The sequence below is a fragment of the Gouania willdenowi genome, chromosome 16 (assembly GCF_900634775.1).
Source record: "Gouania willdenowi chromosome 16, fGouWil2.1, whole genome shotgun sequence".
Taxonomy (NCBI): domain Eukaryota; kingdom Metazoa; phylum Chordata; class Actinopteri; order Blenniiformes; family Gobiesocidae; genus Gouania; species Gouania willdenowi.
This window is the reverse complement of record NC_041059.1, coordinates 3,007,444-3,029,536: the sequence shown is the minus strand read 5'-3', so window position 1 is coordinate 3,029,536 and position 22,093 is coordinate 3,007,444. Positions and strand designations below refer to the sequence as shown.

Below are 22,093 nucleotides of genomic sequence, written 5' to 3'. Positions count from 1 at the left end.
ATCACATTATGTCCACAAGTAGGTCGGCCCTGGAGGGGCCACACCCCACATGTTTTCAACACTGAAAGGAACTCAGAGGGAATCAAACTCACACTTCTGTCTGATCTGAGAACCTGCAATACACACCCAGACCAATGAACAAAGGCTTTAAACTTTCTGACTTTTGACTTCTAAAGTCCAGGCTCGCGGGATTGGAACCAACAGTCTTACCTTGGTCCCCATGTGTGCAGGTTCAACTCCCAAAGACACAGAAACAAGCGAAGGAGAGGTTCAAAGGCACTGAGGTAGAGAGAGCGCGAGAGGACACTGAGAAGGGGGGAGGAAAGAGCACGAAACACTTCCCTCATGAGACAGCCAGGCTCCGCCCACTTTACACACACTCTCACACACACACACAGCTGCAAACTCCCAGCTCCACTTGTTAATGGTTAACATGCGTCCGTACACACACACACCCTCTGCTGTCATCACGACATGTAAAATACTATCAATAAGTCTTTTCACTAGGAATATAATGATATCTAAATCTCACGATTCAGTATAATCATGATAGTAACTCACCCTAGTAACCTTACAGTAGTAACTTTATGGTAGTAACCTTACAGTAGTAACTTTATGGTAGTAACCTTACAGTAGTAACTTTATGGTAGTAACCTTATGATAGTAACCTTACAGTAGTAACCTTACAGTAGTAACCTTACAGTAGTAACCTTACAGTAGTAACTTTATGGTAGTAACCTCATGGTAGTAACCTTACAGTAGTAACCTCATGGTAGAAACCTTACAGTAGTAACCTTACAGTAGTAACTTTATGGTAGTAACCTCATGGTAGTAACCTTACAGTAGTAACCTTACGGTAGTAACCTTACGGTAGTAACCTTACAGTAGTAACCTTACAGTAGTAACCTTACAGTTGTAACCTCATGGTAGTAACCTCATGGTAGTAACCTTACAGTAGTAACCTCATGGTAGAAACCTTACAGTAGTAACCTTACAGTAGTAACTTTATGGTAGTAACCTCATGGTAGTAACCTTACAGTAGTAACCTTACGGTAGTAACCTTACGGTAGTAACCTTACAGTAGTAACCTTACAGTTGTAACCTCATTGTAGTAACCTTACGGAACCTTACAGTAGTAACCTCATGGTACGATAATTATTGTGGTATTGTAGAAAGCTCACAGTTTTACAGGAGGTCACACAGTTAGCAGCAATACTAACAAAAAACAAGACTGATAACCATTGAGAAATTGTCTGTTCACTATTTTGACAGTATGTCATATTTTAGATTTATTACATCATAAACTGAATACTGCCACTAACAGATACAAATTCTTTAGCTGAAGGTAAATAATTCTAACAAAGTCAGGGACACAGGTATAGAAACAGCCTAGTAACAATACAATAAATAATAAAAAATAAAAATAAAAAAACAGCCAAGGAAATCAAAGTTAATGAAGAAAGGCATTTAAGAAGATTGGCGTGAAATTGAAAATGTCCTCATATGTCTCGCACCCCACCTGTCATGCTTCCATTTCCCACTAGGGGGGGTGCACCCCACACTTTGAGAAGCACCGCTTATAATTGTTGCTTCTCATCCTCGGTTTTCAATTTCTCCTCTTGTTTTGCCGTGTAATTGTTGTTCTTTACGTTGCGATGGAGACTTCTGCTGGAATGTTCGACATTACACTTTTACTACCGATGGCACGTGAACGCGCATTGACTTTAGTCGAGCAGCCAATAGAAGCTCATGGAGCACTCTATAGAAAGATCTCTGATTGGCTGAAATCCAGCATCACACTCCTGGATTTCTTTAGCCTAAAAAGAGAATGAGAAGATGTTCAGTGTCCTCTCAGAAGACTTTCAATTACAATATGATCAAAGGTCATTATAGCGTTTTGACCAAATGACGCTAAAAAAAAAATGTACAAACTGCAGCTTTAGGCTTTTATTGGGTTCATGAATGTGTGCATCAGACTCTAGAGGAGTGAGTGAGCGCTTCACCAGTCGCTGATACGCACACGCACGCACAAACGCTCTTCCCAGTCTAACCAGTTTGTATCAAACAGCCTAAAGCTACATTTAAATCATCATCAGTGTCGCTTAACGGTAGTGCCTCTTTTTCTTTCTGTGTGTGCGTGTGTGTGTGTGTGTGTTTTTCAGGTCATGTTTAAACCTGTTTCTGTATTTTTTTTGTGTAGTTTTGTTCCTTTTCTGGCCTCTTTGTGTTAATGATACACTTTTCATTGTGTGGATATTTTGTGTCTTCTTTGTGTCCTTTTGTTTCCTCAGTTGTGTAACTGTTTTCCTTCTGTCTCTGGTTTCAGGTTTGTGTGGATGGGCTTTGCAGCCAGTTTTTGCAATATTCCCAAATGTGTGTGTGTGTGTGTATGTATCTGTGTGTCTTTGTGTGATATCATCACCACAACCAAAAGGGTTCATAGCATTTATGTTGTCAGTAAATTTAAGAAGATTTGGATGAAAACTATTCAATATAAATTCATTCTCATTTAAAAGTTTGTCCTGATGGTGGCGCTAGAGAACAGGTCAAGGTTTCATGATCATGTATTCAACAAACAAAAAAAAGGGCCAGACGTTAGAAACTTGGTCAATCATTACAATCATTATCCCCAGAAACCTACACTTTGCCACAAAAATCATGTTTTTATGTCTAACAGAACTGAAGTTATGGCAGTGACGTGCCGTGACCACTAGGGTTGGGTAGGCACTTTGCAAATCAAGACCACCAATGACAATTTCATATGTTTCTGCTGGCAAGTGTTAATCAAACAAAATCAATATCCCAAAACACCATTAAAGAAACATAAGCAATTATTTAATATAGCCTCCATACTCTCCCAACAAGATATATCTCATGATACGGCAGCGCATCCAATATTTGTGTTGGAAACACGGAGAAAATGACAACAACAACAACTCAGAACATCCTCAGTGAGGAACATCCACAAAGTCAATCCTTCCTTTTGTACCAATCACTGTGGAAAATACGAACAATGTTCTGACCTTATCTTTGCTGAAGGTCTGGTAACTCAGGTGTTGGTCTCCATCTTTTAAAAGCTGTTTTTCCTCAAAAGAAAGTTTCTTTATCGTCTCTAGCGCTGTCATCATGACTGTCGTGTTATCCCGCACTAACTAGAGAATGTAGCAGCAGCCACGCTGTATAAATTCACTAATGCACTGTGAACGTACGTATAGCATTTAGCATAGCGCGGTTACGTCCAAAGGCAGCGTAGAGAGCTGCGTTTTTTACGTAAATGGTTTTCATCTTGGGGAACTGACTGCGCTGCACAAACACATAAAAACACACTAAAAAACAGAGGCAGAGCAGCCGTGTGCTTTTGGGAGAGGGTGTGGCCTCCTCATGGCTAACAGCGGAGTGAGACTGTGCATCCGTATCAGGAAATAGCAACAGAAAATGCTGACACTTTCAAACTTATAGGTACTATAGGCTATCGGAAATTGAAAAATAAATCATTTATAATTATATTATAATTTAAAATTCACCATTGGTAGGCACTGCCTACCTTGCCTACCCTGACTGCACGTCACTGAGTTATGATAAGATTGAAACTCGCAATACAGATGGCGGCCATCTTGGATCTTGCTCTGAGCACAATTTACAGTATTTTCAGATATATTATTGAATTCCTTAACCCTGAAAACCAATAATTCACCACTGAGATCATGGTTCAATGTCAAATAGAACCAAAGTTATGAAAAAATATCCAAATTGGTAATACAGATGGCAGCAATCTTTGATTTCTTGATGTTGAGTGGGAACCGTTGGTTTACCAGCGTGGATCCCATTAAAAATGGGTTCAGTATACTCAAAAACATCCATGTACACATTGTCATGCTTTCTTCCAGAAGTGAACATCTTAATTTTGCTACAGATTTGCTGGGCTATTGTGTTTCACGTTGTTTTGTTGGGCGTCGATGCTAATTTGTGCATTTTGATTTAAAATGGATGCTTTGGGTGCAGCTCAGTTCGTTTACTGTTCAGCTGAGCCTGAGCTGAACTGTGAAAGAATGAAGGAGGTGGAAATCCCCCCCGTTAACCCTCTGCAGCCCACATGGATATGTGCACATCTGCACGCCCAAAAACATCTGTTCAATCCAAAGACGTCAGTGTCCTGTAATGAGGACAAACATCTGTAGCAGTTAGGATTCTGCTAATGACACAGGAATGTGGACGACGTGTTTCCTGTCAGTCCATCATGTGATGTTGGCATGATGTTCTCCATCATCCATTTCACGCTCGCTTCTGATTTTAAACATTAAGTCTTTCTTTCACAAATTGATTTCTTCTTCTTCTGACTTGCTTGTTACTCTTCAGGGTCTGCTGGTTCCCGCTGGGCGGGGCCACAACACAAGGCTTTTTAGTTTGTTTTAAAAATCGAAACTGTCAAAGATAATTTTCACTTTATTAATAAGAATAGTCATTAGGATCTATTTATGTTAGGTTATTTCCCATGCATTGGTCCCTAAATGTACTTTTACTCTTTGTAATGATAGCACATAGATAATAGGGTTTTTTTCTAAATTATTTAACAGGCCTAAGGACCCCTGGGGGTGGTTGGACCCCAGTTTTTAGAACTGCTGCTTTAGGGCAGGGGTTCTCAACCTTGGGGTCAGGACCCAATTTGGGGTTGCGAGACACTGGGAGGGGGTCGCCACAGACCTTCAAGAAACTAAGAATATTTTCTGAACAATTTGAGCCCATTTTTGCTTTTTTCTTTTCTTTTCTTTCTTAATCACTTTTTCTTCTTCTTTTTCTATTTTTGCTTCTTTTCATGCATTTTTGCTACAATACTGCCCTTTCTACCAATGCTCCATCAAATTTCAATGCCTTTTCTGCACATTTTTTACACTTTCAAGACATTTTCAGCTCTTCTTTCCCCCACTTTTCGACCAAATGTCACATATGTTGATCTATTTTTGTCACTTTTAAGCTCTTTTCATCATATTTAATGCTTATTTTTTGCCAATTTAAACACATTCATCATTTGTCATGTTCAATATTTGTCAGTTTAAACTATTTGTTCCAATATTGACACTTTGAACCTGTTTTACCACGTTTTTGTCCGTTGTTGACCACTATAATTGCATTTTCAACCAATTTCTGTGGTTTTTAAAATCCCATTTCACCACCTTTTTCATCATTTCTGGGTAACAACAACAGCTCTTAAAAAGGTTTGTGTGAAAAACCAAACCTAAACATCTCGTTTAAAAAAAGACTAAATGAACTTGTTGGATTTAGACGTTAGCGTTTAAACAAACATCTGTTAGTCTGTGTGCTCTGAGGATTCCTGCTCTCACTAATTGTTGGTAAGTTTTTCAATATTTACACTCAATCTGTGTTTGTATCTTCAGGGTTGTGTTTTAAAATTGTTTTGTTTCCTTACTTTTAGATATTTTGTGTTTTTAATGTTTTATATGTATTTCTTTGTTTTTTATTTTTTACTTTTTTTGTACTGTTGTGTCTGTTTTTTCATTTATTCTATTTTCGTTACCTTTCTCATTTGTGCATTTAATGTTTTTGTTCTTCAATTCAGTTTTTTTGAAGTTACCTGTATATAACATAAAATGTTTTTCATGTATTACCAATAAACAAAATGTGTGCACCTATTTTATTTTTTATTTCTTAAAATACACATTAAAAAGACTGTTTAGAACAATTTTATTTCTTAGGGCCATAAACTATGGAGAGTCGCCATTTTGGTCAGGATATGACGCACTTTGGTTGATTCCTGTTAGCTGTTGCTGGGCAACAGTATTCCGTTGGTCAACAGTTTCTGATCAGTGGTGGAGCGTAAAGCCAATTGTTACCATAGCAACAAGAGAAAAACCCAGCAGAAATATTTATTTTGCATCTCTGAGTCAAATAACGACAAATCAGATTTATTCAGACGTTGGCTCCATAATATCGGTACAGGATACACATTGAAACGTTTCTGTTTGGATGAAATCCAGTGATATGTGAGGACCACGTCAAGCTGAGCTGCTACGAGAGGGATTTGTGGGCTAAGCTAATGGGCTAAGCTAATGGGCACAAAGGAAAAGTTACGTCTGAAACCAGTGTACTGACAGAATTTCTTCACAGGAAGTCCTTGAATGCAGCTTGTAAACGTACTTGTTCAAAGCACTAGTACTATTCTGCTTACAGGGGATACTATGGGGGGTGTCATGGCACTAACCGCACCCCCACCACTCTGAACTCTGTCGAAGAACTTACCTGTTGGTTAGATGCTAATCCTCAGAGGTAGTGGAGCATCATCCCATCCTTTCACACAGCTTTCATCACAGTTTTTAACCATATTGTTGTACTTCCAACACCTAACTACTCAGCCATGGCTTGTTTCTGCTGCTAAAAACAGCTCTGTCCTTTATGCTAACTGATGCTGAGTGGGTGCAGGGAGGGACACAAGAAGCAGAAAGTTGGTGAGAAAGGTGATATTTAATCCTGTCTTAACATACTGTACAACCTGAATGCTGCACTTTATCACTGAGGGAGAGGTTACACACTGCTGTTACGCCTCTACCTCCCACAATGCACCATTTTCAGGGACAGGCTGGGCCGATAAACGAACGTGTGTCAAATCCTGTCCAAAACGGCGACTCTCCATTGTTTATGCCCCAAGGTATAAAACTGTTCAAAACAGTCCTTTTAATGTGCTTTTTTATTAAAAGGTGCATATACAGTATTTTGTTTGTTGGTAATACATTAAACACAGTTTTGCGACACATTGACACTACAGGTACCTTTAATGAGTTAAAACATTTGTGACATACAGTATTTATGTTTTTTTGTTTCTTCTAATTCTGATGTTCTATGATGTTTGGTTGTTTTGTCTATTTTTCTTGTGGCTTTGTGTCTATTTGTTGCTGTGTGTGTGTGTGTGTGTGTTTTGAGGCGTATTAATCGGCTTGTGTTTCTGCACACACGGCTCCGCCTCGCTCGTCTTCCTGGGAGGTCGAAGGTCGCACACACAGTCACAACTTGTGCAACACGTGCATCCTAAATTGAGGAAACACAGGCTGCAGGGAACTGCTGTCCAAACACACACACACACACACACGCACACACACACACACACACACACACACACACACACACACACACACACACACACACACACACACACACACACACGATAAAACAACACAACATCACAGCAACACACAAAATGAAACACCTCCAATAGTGAGTGTCTCTGCAGACATCAATCAAACATATTTGTTCTATCAAAGATGGTTGTTATGGCAACCAAAGGCTGTTATCTCCAAACTTCCTCCATCGAACACACAAGTAATGCATTCAAGGACTGCAACGGTTTTAACGGCAAATCTATGTGTGTGTGTGTGTGTGTGTGTGTGTCTGTGTCTGTGTGTGTGTCTGTGTGAGTGTGGCGACAGTTACACACATTATATTTAACTTCAGCTGAGTAAATAAGAGGCACAGCCACAGGGTAACACCCTCAACACACACACACACACACACACACACACACACACACACAGAATGCACAAATGAGAGTGAATGTGCACATAGGAATGTAGGAATGCACGCACACACACTTCAGATACACTCAAACAAACTCATTGCACACACATACACACACACTGATGTGCATATTTACCTACAGACAGACAGTTAATGTTTTCACATTTAAACACTTTCTGACTTCTTATTGACCTCCAGGAAATCCTGATCAAAACAAACCAAACACTGATGCTTGTTTACTTTGTCAACAACACAAGTCGTTCACTGAGTGTTTTGTGTGTGAAGTGAAAACAGACAGAGGAACATGTTGGACTTTAAAGTGTTTGAAAAGGAGCTGACCTTACATCAGCCTTTGATTATAAACACTTTTCAGGAACTCACTATAGCCCATATCACATTTTTTGAAAGATTGGCTGCAAACTTAAGGGATTCTTGACTGAAAGATTCTGGAGAGACTGGAATATTTTCAAAATAAAATACCCAAAATGGAGGAAACCAAATGAGTCACTGATTGGTCCTGATTAAAAGCTTCATGTCTCCATGTTGGAACCATCAGAGCAGACACTGTCCTTCCTCAGGCTTCCACTTGGATTCTGGCTCCGCCCCCTCCTCTCATCCAGGATCTTTCAAGAAAGTCTGGCGGAGAAAGCGGATCATCTCCTGAAGAACACAATGAGACACTCCCCTCAGTTTACTCTAAAATATGATCATCTATCCTCTCCTACAGCTGCCCAGTAACCTTTGAGCAACTAACACACATACAGCTAAAGCCGGCTAGTGGTCCAGGTCTCAGTGGTCCAGGTCTCAGTGGTTCAGGTCTCAGTGGTTCAGGTCTCAGTGGTCCAGGTCTCAGTGGTTCAGGTCTCAGTGGTTCAGGTCTCAGTGGTCCAGGTCTCAGTGGTCCAGGTCTCAGTGGTTCAGGTCTCAGTGGTTCAGGTCTCAGTGGTTCAGGTCTCAGTGGTCCAGGTCTCAGTGGTTCAGGTCTCAGTGGTTCAGGTCTCAGTGGTTCAGGTCTCAGTGGTCCAGGTCTCAGTGGTTCAGGTCTCAGTGGTTCAGGTCTCAGTGGTCCAGGTCTCAGTGGTTCAGGTCTCAGTGGTTCAGGTCTCAGTGGTCCAGGTCTCAGTGGTTCAGGTCTCAGTGGTTCAGGTCTCAGTGGTTCAGGTCTCAGTGGTCCAGGTCTTGTTTGAACCTGTCCTTTTTTGTTAAATCTGCAGATGCTTCAGATTCCTCTGAGCTTCCAGTTTTTCAAACACACCTGGACTGTGAGGGTGTGTGTATGTGTGTGTGGGAAGCTTGTCCAGGACCAATCACAAATTAACGGGTCAAAGACGGGCGGGGCAACCAAGGTCAAATCCTAAAGTGGGAGGGGCCAAGACCAAACTCAAATGTGGGCGCGACTCAAATCTCTATGTGGGCAAATGCCAGATCATTGGTAAAGGGTAAATACTAAAGCGGGAGGAGGGCCAAGGACAATATGGGGGCTTGTCAGGGATTAAAGTAGTACACTTTCTGTTACCTGTTATAATAGTGCTTACCATGAAAAGTCGTTACTCAAAAATGTGTCTTAGAGTGATACGTTGATGTGAGTAGCCTGAAGATCAGAGGTGATTTAGGTTGATGGTTAAACACTTATTTAATAGTTTCTGTTTGCAAATATAAAAAAATCATTTTTCAGATATTTCAGTTCGAATTAGTCACTAAATATTCTACAAGAGCCAAACATTAATTTTTAAATTGTTGTGTGCATTTAATAGAAAACATCCTCTGCATATTAAGTTATTAGTTTAAATACTAGTGAGATGTGCACACTGTGAGATGACCTGTTAAACCAGGAGTCACCAGCCTTTCTGAAACTGGGAGCTACTTTATAGGTACTGTATAGTCTGAAGGGCTACCAGTTAGAAAAACACTTCTTCAATGCGACATTTCATTTTAGATCATTAGAGGGAAGGATAATAAAGAAGGCTAGCAGGAACTTAAAAAAGTAGGAAATGTTTAAACAGGAAACACTTTGTTTCTTCTCATTTATTTTAGTTTCATTTTCATTAAATGCACCTTACATTTAAAAAAATATGTCATATTGTACATAACATACCACTGACCATACACCAGATCAGCAACATTTTGAAACATTTGTCACAATGTTTCAGTGAAAATAAACATTTAAAGATGGTTAATTTAACATTCATTACTGTACTTAAGTAGTTTTTCTGGTATCTGTACTTTACTTGAGTAATTTTTTTTTTGTGGTAACATTTTACTTTTACTCCTTACTTTTTAAAAACAAATATTTGTACTTTCTACTCCTTACATTTAGAAAATGAGCTCGTTACTTTAAAGATCTGCGAAGATGACGTCGTGACGTAAAAAGACCAAACCAATGAAAATAATTAGCTCAAAGCTGCTCTGGGTTTTATTGAGCACTTGCATTTTTTTCTTCTTCAAATATTTGATCTACAAATTGTATCTATAATGAGTGCTAAATTCTCCAGGTGTTTATAAAGGGTAACAGATTTAATTTATTTCCATGTACCAGTTTTCAACAAGTTCCTATAAAAATAAAAGATACAGGATTATAATTGTTATTATTATTATTATTATTGAAGGGACATTGGTTTTACATTTTACTTTTTTACAATTTTTATGTTACATTTTACATTTAGTAGCATGTACTTTTTTTTACTTTTGCTCAAGTAAGGGAGCAACTTCAATACTTTATTTTTACCAGAGTCATTTTTTATTCAGGTATCTATACTTTTACTTGAGGACTAAAGACTAATACATTTGCCACCTCTGGCCAATCATTTGATTTTATGAAAAACAGTACATGGTACATGAGACAGAAAAGGTCGTATAGCGCCCTCTGCTGGAGGCCCAAAGCAAACTGGTGACGTCATGCATTAAAACCTATTTTTATTCTGGCAAACAAAAGAAAGAAAGATGAAACGTGCTGAACACACCAGCCTTTGTTTGTGATGACGTCACAGACCCGCGAGAAAAATGAGAGCAGGAAAGCTCTCACTTATTCACACACACACACACACACACACACACACACACACACACACACACACACTGGTTTGAACCCTGTTAGCTGTGGCTAATCTGATTTACAGTAAGAGCATTAGTTACAGTAGAGAGCGAGAGAGATGAATGGAAGCTGACTGTAAAACATGGTAATGCTAATGCTAACCTCACAGTGCCTCATACACACACACGTGCACACACACACACACACACCAATCATATTGCTGCTATCCAGAGGTGAAGACTACTGATACATCCTACTTTTTTACTAAAGTACGTTTTCACTATTTTTCTGGTGTCTTTTGGGTTTTCCTTGTGTTGCCTTTTGTTGTCTTTTTTTATTGCACTTCGTTTAATTGTCATGGCAGTAAATTTTCCCACCGCCGAATGAATAAAGATACTCTACTCTCATGACCTCCATTAAATGCTGTTTTGGCGCGGTGCTTTACGTTTAATCTGATTGGTCGGCTAGGATGTGAATGTGATGCATTTGATTGTTGTCTGGTCATTTGTAGTTTCACTTTGTCCATTGATCATTTTAAAACTAAAAATAATAATTAACAGTGAAGCCTAATGTGAACTTATGGTGAGGCCCAATCCTGCTGACCTCAAACCTCCTCAGGAGATTAAGGTCCAGGAATTCCTGGATCGAACCCCGGTGTGAGGCGTTCAGGGTCAGATTAGGACACTAATAACAGGGCAGCACTTCACTCATTAAGGAAAGTGTGCAATCATCAGAAAATGGTGGTGGTGAGTTAGGCGATCCGATTACGCGCCGTACACACAGCACGGCACGTTATGTAAGCAGCTGAACCTCTGCCCTGCTTTTAAAATGTCCAGATTCTGTGAAGGACAGCGAACCTCAGGCTGAAAAACCCATAACCCTGGACGGCCTTTAATTCTCCTGAACACACCAAGAGTTCAGCTGTCAGCAAGTCTTAGGTCATAAGCACATAGACATATAGAAAAAAGATCCGTTTCTGTCCTTTGTCACAGACCTATAGAGGGTCTTCACAGTGCATCATCAACACGGAAGTCACCATTATGACGATGTTACACAGCGCACGCATACAAGCAAATTCCGAATTTCAGGAGGAAATGGTGAATTATTGCCGTGTTTTTGGCTGTACCAATCGATCAGACCGTGAAAAACAGTTGGAGTTTTATAGACTGTCAAAAGTTATAGCAAATCAGGGAGAAAAATGTCAAAAGTTATCAGAGGAAAGGAGGCGCTTGTGGTTAGCGAAGCTAAACCAGGATCTACGAAGCAAGAATTTGGACAACATTCGAATTTGTTCGGCCCATTTTTTGTCAGGTAAGTGAATTGTTGATTGCAGCAGCTCTTAACTAATTGTATTTGACAATTTGAAAATTAGAGTTACATTTTTTCTTCTGCAACTCCTTTGTCCTGGAACTCCTCCTTGGCTATTAATGCAGCCAAACTATCAAAGTCAAGGTCAAGGTCACATCAAGTGTCAAAAAACAAAATTTTCCACATCTCTATGAATATTTATCTTACATGTTTGATGGTTACATTTATGAAAAGCTCATCTCAAGTGGAGTATTTCATTTACTAAGACTGAAGCTGTACGACCTACCATTAAAAAGATCGGTAGGGGTCAAAGGTCATGACGTCACAAAAAAAAACCTGTTTTCCCAATAACTTTGTCGCACATTGACATACAGTGCACAGACTGGTACCATTGAACAACATTTCCTTTCAATGTGTGACCTTGACCTTCCATCAAGGTCATATTTAAGGTCAATGTCAGTCTTCTGTTTTTCCTGCATTATACAACTTGTCAACAAATCCAAATACAGGTTGTCATTTTTGCCAGATTTCAATTGCCAAATACGTATTTGACTTGCAAATACAGGTTTTGCCTAGTTTTCCATTATGATGATAATAAAATTATTCATATCAAGCTACTTCATGTGGCATTCTTGACTTAATATAATCCCATTTTATAGCCTGCTACAGTAGCAACACAGTTCTTAACATGTAGAACTAAAATGTACTGTATTTCTCATTGTATTCCAGGAAAACGGTCTGACCATTTACCGTTATTGCATCTGTCGTTGATGACTTGATAGTGCATCTCCCTCACCCATCCACACACCGTCTGGTTATAGGCCTCCAAACTTTTATAATCTTCCACATCTTCCACTGTGTATGAGCTTGGCGAGGAAACCAGGAAGTTGACAATATCAGGACACGCAATAGACGGAATACTCTTCTAGGCATCATTGATCCAAGATGAGGGAGCCAACTCATATGCATCTGCACCACCAATAAAGGGTAACTTTTCCAAGTTCCTTGCATGCCTTTACATCTATAATGCATTTGAAGAGCTTTTCTGTGGTTTACCCATCGCAGTGTTGACCTCAGAGTGCCACCAACAAACCCTCTATAAAGAATTGTTCTGTTCCTGTCCTTTACTTTTTTCTTTGATTGGAAATATTTATTTGTGATTGAATAATGAAGACACTACTGTACTACCCATAGTATGGCCCCATACATTATTCAATCAAAAGAAACAAAATCACTTCAATAAAAAAAAACAACCTTTTCAATCAAAAAAAGTTTACTTCAATCCAAAATAAATATTTTCAATCAAAGAAAGAAGTCTTCACATGCAATTATTTGAGTCTCAATTTTTTTATTTTTTTTGTATTTGAACACTTTTTTCTTTGATTTTGATTTGGTTTTGATTGAAAATATTTGTTTTTAATGAAGTAAACTTTTTTGTTTAAAAAGTGATTTTTTATTTTTATTTTTTTAATAATTATAGTAATAAAGACACAAATCTACCTCCATAGGAGAGAACAACATGTTTCTGTTGATGCATTTCTTGTCTAATCTTATTTTGTTAAAAAAAAAAAAAAAAAAGTCCAGGTTTTATTTTGAAGACTTGGCTTCCTGTGTTTGGGCTGTTTTCTTTGCCGCTTCATGACGTCACTCTTAGCTCCGTTATAAACCTTCACCCGAATCACCCCGAGTTTATCCGAACTTTACAGACAGGAACCGTTCTGCTTTCCGGTACCGGCGACACTTTCCGGATTTATATTCTGCTTTAATGCCGGTAACCGGTTCACCTGGTCTCTCTGACGTGTTTAACGGACTGCCTGGGTTCTGTTAATCTCAGAGTTAGTATGGGGCTTCGGTGGAGCCCCTCCCGGTCTCACGGTGAGGTAACGTCCGTCAGCAGCGACCTGTTGCCGGTGACGCAGCTGTGATGAGCGCCGCTCCGCTGCTGCTTCTTCTGCTGCTGCTCGACCGTGCTGCGTTCACGGTCTGCCGGTCCTTGAACGCAGCACGGGCTGGACTCACCGATGGTCCGTCCACCTCAGCGACAGGTAACGGTTACCGACAATAAAGATGACAAAGTATCACCAGGTTTTATTTTGTACATTTACAAGTTCACATTTATAATGTTATATATATATATTAGGGATGGGAATCTTCAAACAAATCACGATTTTATTACGATTCTTGTGGTGACGATTTGAATCAGAGCCAATTATTGATTTAAAATCGTAGGGGGTGTCGATTGTAAAGTTGCGCATGCTGAAATCAATTTTTTTCAACATTCACCAACAAACCACGTGTAAAAAAAAATGTGATTTTTATTTTATTTTTTTTTCTTATGTTACTTATGACCGGATTTACAGCAATATTTGTGAAATTAGTGACTTTTTTCATGTAAAAATTTAATATCAATGTTAAATCTAAATGTTAAATATTGAATCTAGATCTAAATCGAATTGTTCAATCTAGGGCTGGGTGATATGGCCTTTTATAAATACCTCGATATTTTTAGGCCATGTCACGATACACGATATATATCTCGATATTTTGCATTACCCTTAAATTAACACTTTGATGCACAAAATCACACCAGTATGATGATTCTATATGTCTACATTAAAACATTCTTGATCATACTGCATTAATATATGCCAATTTTAAACTTTCATGCAAAAAAGGGGATATCACAACTAAGTCAAAGTTGACATAACTGTATTTATTAAACAGTGAGTGGCTCAAACATAAAATTGTCAACAGAAAGTGCACATTCTGTGCAAAATTGTCACAGAGACATTTCAAAACAAGACATTAGTGCAGGATGCAACTCACATGGCATTTCAAAACACAAAATTAAAGTGCACTTTTTGTACATAATGCCACTACAATATTTTAAAACAAATAGTGCCCTTTTGTGCATGTTGTCATTAAGATGACATTTCAAAAAAAAAAAAAAGTCTGCGAGTTTAACGGTATGGTCATTTTCAACACCGCACAGACTACAAGCTGCGATATATCGAGTATATTCGATATATCGCCCAGCCCTAGTTCAATCTAAATGTTACATTTAAATGTAAATGTTAAATCTAAATATTTAATGTAAATAATAAATGTTTCAACTAAATATTAAATCTAAATGTTAAATATTGAATCTACATTTAAATGTTAAGTCCAAGTCCAAATGCTAAATCTGAATGTAAATGTTACATTTAAATCTAAATGTTACTTTTGAATATAAATGTTAAATATAAATCTAAATGCTAAATATTAAATCTAAATCTAATTGTTGCATCTAAATGTTACTTTTGAATATAAATGTTAAATTTAATACAAATGTTAAATCTAAATGTCACTGGTGAAAATAAATATTTAGCTAATATGCAAATTCACTGGATGTACCAAAATAAACATTGAACATTTAGATTTAAATTTAAACGACCACTACAAATAAACTTTGGCCCTGTGGGAAACACTGCATGTCATATATAGATCTAATTTCAAATGGTTGGATATCGTCTGGTCCATCTGGTCCATCACTGGTCCACAGCCCTCCTGTTGACAACACTTGTGCATCCTTAGGTGCGAATGGTTGGCGGCGCCTCCTACTGGACACGACCCGTCCCTTCATCCTGGTTGAAGGACACAGACGGAGCCTCTCTGAAGCCTTCCAGGTAGTCGTAGTCTAGGGCTGGACGATATGGACCAAAACCCATATCGCAATATTTTTACTCAACATGGCGATATACGATATAAATCTAGATATTCTTTAACTCAATAAAGTTTGATCAGAAAGACAATTCTGTGTTAAATTTGCTGATTAAAGATGTCACACAGGCACATTTATTAACAATCAGCTGCACAATATGTGACACTTTTGACTTTTTCAACTACTTTTTTGACTCCTAAGATGTACTTTATGAATAATATTAAATACTTGTATGATGTGATTGTATGATTAAAAAAAGTGAAAAAAAATATAGATATATCTCAATATAGGTGATAATGTCATTTTTTATATCAACAAACTAGAAAACGCGATATATTTTCCAACCCTACTTACAGGTGACTGTCAGTGCGGGACTCCATTACTCTAACGCAGACATAGGCAACTGGCCGCCTGGGGGCCGCATGCTGACTCAGTCTAATTTTATGGGGCCCCCAAAGTAAATGTACAAAATGACAGAAAAATACACAAAACAAGAGCAAGAATACATCAAAAAATGCAAAGAATTTCAACATTGCAGGAAAATATAGTAAAAGACAAGAGAAAAACACAGCCAAAAATGAAAAAAAAAACCACCCCAGAAATATACAAAATTACAGAAAATGACAACAAAAGTACACAAAAAGACAAGAAAAACACAAAAAATGACACCTCAAACCGACAGTACTAACAAAAAAGCAAAAACACAATAGAAATACACTAAAAAAAAATGCAAAAATTACAGCACAAATGCACAAAATGACTCCAAAAATCTTGTATTTTACAGGAAAAATATACAAAAGGACAACAGAAATGCACAGAATGCCTCACAATGAGCTGGACAACAACAAACATAGACAGAATCAGAGGAAAAACACACAAAATTATTATAAAAACTCTTTGTTCTTTTATGTATTAATGCTCAGATCGCTGACTATTGTAAATATGACATGATATTGATCATGTGACCCTCTGATCAAACAAACACATTTTTGTGGCCTTGCTGTGATAAAAGTTGTTTTGGTTGTACTGGTCAGTTACTGGTTTGTTGGATTTCTGGGTGTTTTCACTGGACTTTTACTGCTATTAAAGCGTCGGGACTTGGGTCTGATTCTGGGCTGTGGTGTATGCATGTTTGCGTTGGGTGTGACACACACACACACACTTTCCTTCCTCCTTTCAGAAATACAAAGTCTAATTGTTCTTGCTGTCCTCCCACCTGTGGACACGCCTCAGTGAATGATGAGAAACACTGATCACTGTTTTTATTACAGTTTGGTTTGTTAGACCAGTGGTTCTCAACCTTTTCAGCACCCGACCCCCAACATAAAGGTTCCAGAGAGCGGGGACCCCCACTGTAGCTGAAGGTGGTTGAACACAGACATGAACATTGAAGAACAGTCATGTGGAGACAGGACCATCTATAAGGGGGAATAAAGGGGAGAGATTTTTGGGGTTCATCCATAAAGTCAGTAAAATTATGGTCCATTGTTCTATGAATTTGTGATAACCACATTTATTTATTCATCTGAATAATATCCACTGTTATCCAGGAACGTTTATTATTATTATAGTCATCTTAAAGATGGAAATACTGGTTTTAATCACAAATAAAATGGGTTAAAAGTGACCAAAAATGGTGGAAAAGGTGGTGAAATGGGATTTTAAAAACCACAGAATATTGTTAAAAACAGCAAATTAGAGTGGACAAAAGTGGACAGAAAAAGTGTGAACACTGGCTTAAAAGTGGCAGAAAAAAGGAGGAACAATTAGTTTAAACTGGCAAATAATGGGCATGACAAATCGTGTACGTGATTAAATTGGGAATGAATAATCGTGAATTATGGTGAAAAGAGGTTAAAAGTGACAATAATGGGTCAACATATGTAACAAAGTGGTGGAAAGGGTTTATAAGTGCTGGAAATGTGCAGAAAAGGTATTTAAATTTGATGAAGAAGTGGCACAAATGAGAGTAATGTAGCAAAAATGTCTTAACAGGAGCAAAAATATGGCAAGAAAAAGTGTCACTAACCACACCTCCACCACATTGTTCCCTCTTATTTCCTTGTGGCTAAATGATGAACTCCGTCAGGTGCTGATCCTGAGAAGTCGCTGGTGGAGCATCATCCAATCAATGAACAGATATCCTTTCACGCAGCTTTCATCACAGTTTCTAACCATATTTTTGCACTTCCAATACTTAACTACTACTCAGCCATGGCTCGTTTCTGCTGCTAACAACAGCTTTGTCCGTTAGGCTAACTCTGATGCAGAGCGCCAACGGAAAAACTACTCTTTCCACAATATAAACAGACCTGTCACGCTTCTACCCCCCACAATGCACCATTTCTTCAAAGCCACAGGCCGGGCCAATCAATGAAATTGCGTCATATCTTGACCAAAATGGCGGCTCTGCATAGTTTATGCCCCAGAGTATAAAATTGTTTAAAAAGTCCTTTTTAATGTGTTTTTTTTTTTTTTTTAAATAAAAAGGTGCACATATTTTGTTCCATGGTAATATGGCCATGAAATTCCTGGAAAAGTTATGGAATTTGAAAAAAACATTTTTCAGTCTCGAAAACTCATGGAATATTTGAACTGTTTTGGAAAAGTTTGGAAATATAGCCTATTTTATTTTGAAGATCTTAAGCGTCATCTCAAAGGGAAAGTGCTGCATACTTCAGCTGGCGTATGCTAAAAACCAAGAAATGGATACACAAAAAAATATCTTACACTTCAGAACTAAGTCATGGAAATTTGGTAAAATATTTTGGAAAAGTTTTGAAAAACCATTGTGAAAAAAGTGTGGGAACCTCATATACAGTACGTTTTCACTACAGATACCTTTTAGAGCTGAAGTCTCGTGAAAGCAGACAAACCTATGAGTGTACTTCACTGCCCACGTGCCTTTGAGCCTCGTCACAGGTTCAGTTTAACTGGTTCTACTTCCTGTCTTCTTGATTTCCTCCTCCCGCTTTTTCACACTCAGACGCAGGAAGTTCAAACACCCAACGTTTTCACTGGAAGCTTCCTGCAGGAACCCTGACATCTGAGGAGATGGGAGGGGGCGGGGGGGGGGGGGGGGGGGGGGGGGGGGTTAAAGGGGCGCACACTTCCTGTGCAGCTGACACAACGTCTGACATCATTTCCTTTAGTGACCCCACCTTAACCTACTCCACCCACACTGGAGGACGGAGGACAATGTTTTGGAAGAAGATTTGAAAACATCCAATGTCTATAATCACAAGATAACATGATTCGAAAAATGCTCCAAAAGGCCGGATTTGGCCCCCGGACCTTGTGTTTGACACAGTGACGAAAAGGATTAAAAAAAACCCAGATATGTCAAAATACAGATTCCTATTCTTTTATTTAAATGCTCAAGAATTAACTAATATATTTTGTTCTTCTAACCTTTTTACAAACCGTTTTGAACTCATAAAGCAAAATGAACTGCACATTTTTTCATTTCACACCATGCAAAGTTAATATATACAGTATATTTTTTTAAAACATAAAATAGAAAAATTTAAGAAAAGTTTGCTTATGTTCCTGTCTTGGAATTTACATATTTTTCACAAGTGTGTGTGTTTTTGTGTGTGTATCACGGAGTGATTTGTCTTACAAAAAACTTAAAAAATATATCCACAATTTTCACATGTATTATTCCCGATTTTCACGTTTTTTTTTTTTTTTAGATTTTCACACGTGTCAGTGATTTTTGTGGATATATTTGGGAATATTTTTTAGACAAATATCTCCCCATAGCTCTGTGCCAACAGTTCAGGCTTAGTTTTGATGGTTATACCACGGGTTCAGGCCGGGTTCGGACATCTTGCGGTAAATCAGGTGATGTGTTTCTATTAGCACGAGAAAGACGCACAAATGGATACTGACTCTCCTTTACATGTGTGCACCTGAGCTTGAATAGTGTCTGGTTGGAACGGGTTCAGGCTTAAGAGACATCGGCTTCTTTAGGGTCGTGTGTGTGTGTGTGTGTGTGTGTGTGTGTGTGTGTGTGTGTGTGTGTGTGTGTGTGTGTGTGTGTGTGTGTGTGTGTGTGTGTGTGTGTGTGTGTGTGTGTGTGTGTGTGTGTGTGTGTGTGTGTGTGTGTGTGTGTGTGGTGTGTGTGTGTGTGTGTGTGTGTGTGTGTGTGTGTGTGTGTGCGTCCATATGAATGATGTATCGCTAACAGGAAGCTGACCGAGGCGCTCGTTGGCTAAAACGCACACGTCTTGGTTTCCTGAGCCCAGAGGAGAGGAAGGGGTGTGTCCTCGCTCACACACAGGATGCACAGGTCCCACTTTGGATGTGCTAAGCCACGCCCACTTCCATAGGCTGAAATGGGACTATAAACAGAAGCAGTTGAAAGTAACAACGTCCTTTTATCAGAGAGTGAAATCAAATCTGTCCAGGGGTTCTCAACCTTGGGGTTAGAACCCCATTTGAGGTTGCGAGACACTGGGAGGGGTTCACCAGATGCCTTCAAGAAACTACAAGTATTTTCTGAACAATTTGAGCCCATTTTTGCTTATTTTTACCCTTTTTTTACAACTACACCAAACTCACCATATTTTAACTTATTTTCATCACTTTTTTTTGCCATAATTTTGCTCCCTTTAAAGCATTTTTGCTCCATTACTCCCATTTCTGACACTTTTCCATCATATTTGAATGCCTTTTCTGCATTCCACCCCTTTTACCACCTAATGTCACATATGTTTTTAACCATATTTCATGCTTATTTCATTGCCAATTTAACCACATTAAGGATTTATCATGCCCATTATTTGCCACTTTAAACTAATTGCTCCAATATTGACACTTTGAACCGTGTGTGCATGTGCGTGTGTTTGTTTCAGGACGGTCACCCTGACAGGCTACACTGTGGGCTGCAGGTTGGAGGTCGGCTGCTTCTGCTTGACCTGGAAAAGAATCAGTGAGTGACATTGAACACAACACTCTGGATTTTGGGGAGAACATGGAAACTCAAGTGTCCACCCCAGGGCTTGAAACCAGGACCTTTTTACCGTGGGGCACGTAAGCCTCTGTGAGCCCTGATTAAAAATGTATTATTTAACGTCCTCAAATATATATATATATATATATATATATATATATATATATAAGTGCTGTCAATAGATTAAAAATAGTGTGATTAATGAATTACTGATGCTCTGTTATTAATTATGAATTCATCTCTTTTTTAATCGCACCTATAAATTGCTGAGAAATGCCCTCAGCTTGAGGCATTTTATTTAAATTATATTATCAAAAGATTGATATATAGCAAAGTGTCTTTATAAAGTCATTTATTGTTTTAAACAGACTAGAACAGATGCAGGCGTAGACATTTCCATTCCTCTGTGTTTGAGACGAGTCCAAAGGGCTACGCACCTTCAGTTTAGACCACCAAGGGAAATATTGATGTGTACGTTTGTCAATCTCCAAATAATAGAAAATGCAAATTATTTTGGCTCTGAACCCTGTCATCTTGTCCAGATTGGCCGCTCCGTCTGCTCGGTCTAGTGTAGTGCCCGACGGACCACTGCCCATGCTAGCTACTAAATGGTTAGCATTGAGGAGGAAGAGCTCCGCTGATCCACCAACTCTTTGTTGCACAATTTTCACACGACTGGGCTTTTGTTTTCCATCTGGTGTGTTTTTTAAACTGAAATTAATGCGCACAAAGACTTCTCCTCAGGTTCTACCGTTGTATTCTGTGCATCAGTATTATGGGTATCCCAGGAACTTGTGCAATGAGAAAGGTTCTACGTGTTTTGGGGTGCAAAAAAATGCGATTAATGTTTTTAGTGCGTTATTTTTTTCCTGTAATTAATCAATCGCAATTAACGCGTTAAATTGACAGCCCTAATATATACTGTATATATATATTTCAAATAAAATGCACTATAAAAACATCTGAGCTGGTGCAACTTGTCACCAATCCTGGCTGCTTTATAATTGTAACACAGTAAAACAAAAATGATCAAAAATTAATTTGAATAAATAGAATTAAAAAAAAACATTGTCACCAAACATTTTTGATTTCAAAATGGGGTCATAATCCAAAAAAGGTTGAGAACCACTAGCTTAGCATGTAGCTGCGCTGGCTGAGCGGGTCCAAATGTTGTCATTAGAAAATAATAGAATAGAAGCTTTTATTATCATTGCACATGATCCTTCTAACAAAGTTCAATTACACTCTCAAAAGTTCAAGCCAAACAGACACAATCATCATAAAAAGTCTTTAGTTTCCTGCTTGTGTCTGTTTCTGACCTTTGATCTTTTCTTTCCCGTGCCCTGCAGCGACCTGCTCCCCAAACCTCCAAATGTCTTCTACTACCTTCCAAACGGCACAGGTGTGTCTGTGACGGCCGACTCTGTGGTGAGTCCCTGAACGCCTCGCAGGCCTCTGCTGTGTCTACTGCTGTTACAGTGTGTGTGTGTGTGTGTGTGTGTGTGTGTGTGTGTGTGTGTGTGTGTGTGTGTGTGTGTGTGTGTGTGTGTGTGTGTGTGTGTGTGTGTGTGTG

At 38.6% G+C, this 22,093-nt stretch overlaps 1 protein-coding gene across 3 annotated transcripts in view; it reads left to right on the top strand.

Moving 5' to 3' along the window:
• The first annotated feature begins 13,487 nt into the window (after window positions 1-13,487).
• The window catches only part of adam15 (ADAM metallopeptidase domain 15), a 31,870-nt gene continuing 23,264 nt past the window's right edge, over window positions 13,488-22,093 (top strand). For all 3 annotated transcript variants that reach the window (XM_028470659.1, XM_028470658.1, XM_028470657.1), the window contains exons 1-4: window positions 13,488-13,908; window positions 15,437-15,528; window positions 20,423-20,499; window positions 21,870-21,948. In XM_028470659.1, coding sequence (XP_028326460.1) covers window positions 13,788-13,908; window positions 15,437-15,528; window positions 20,423-20,499; window positions 21,870-21,948 — 369 coding nt within the window. In that variant the 5' untranslated portion in view covers window positions 13,488-13,787. The remainder of the gene's footprint in view (window positions 13,909-15,436; window positions 15,529-20,422; window positions 20,500-21,869; window positions 21,949-22,093) is intronic.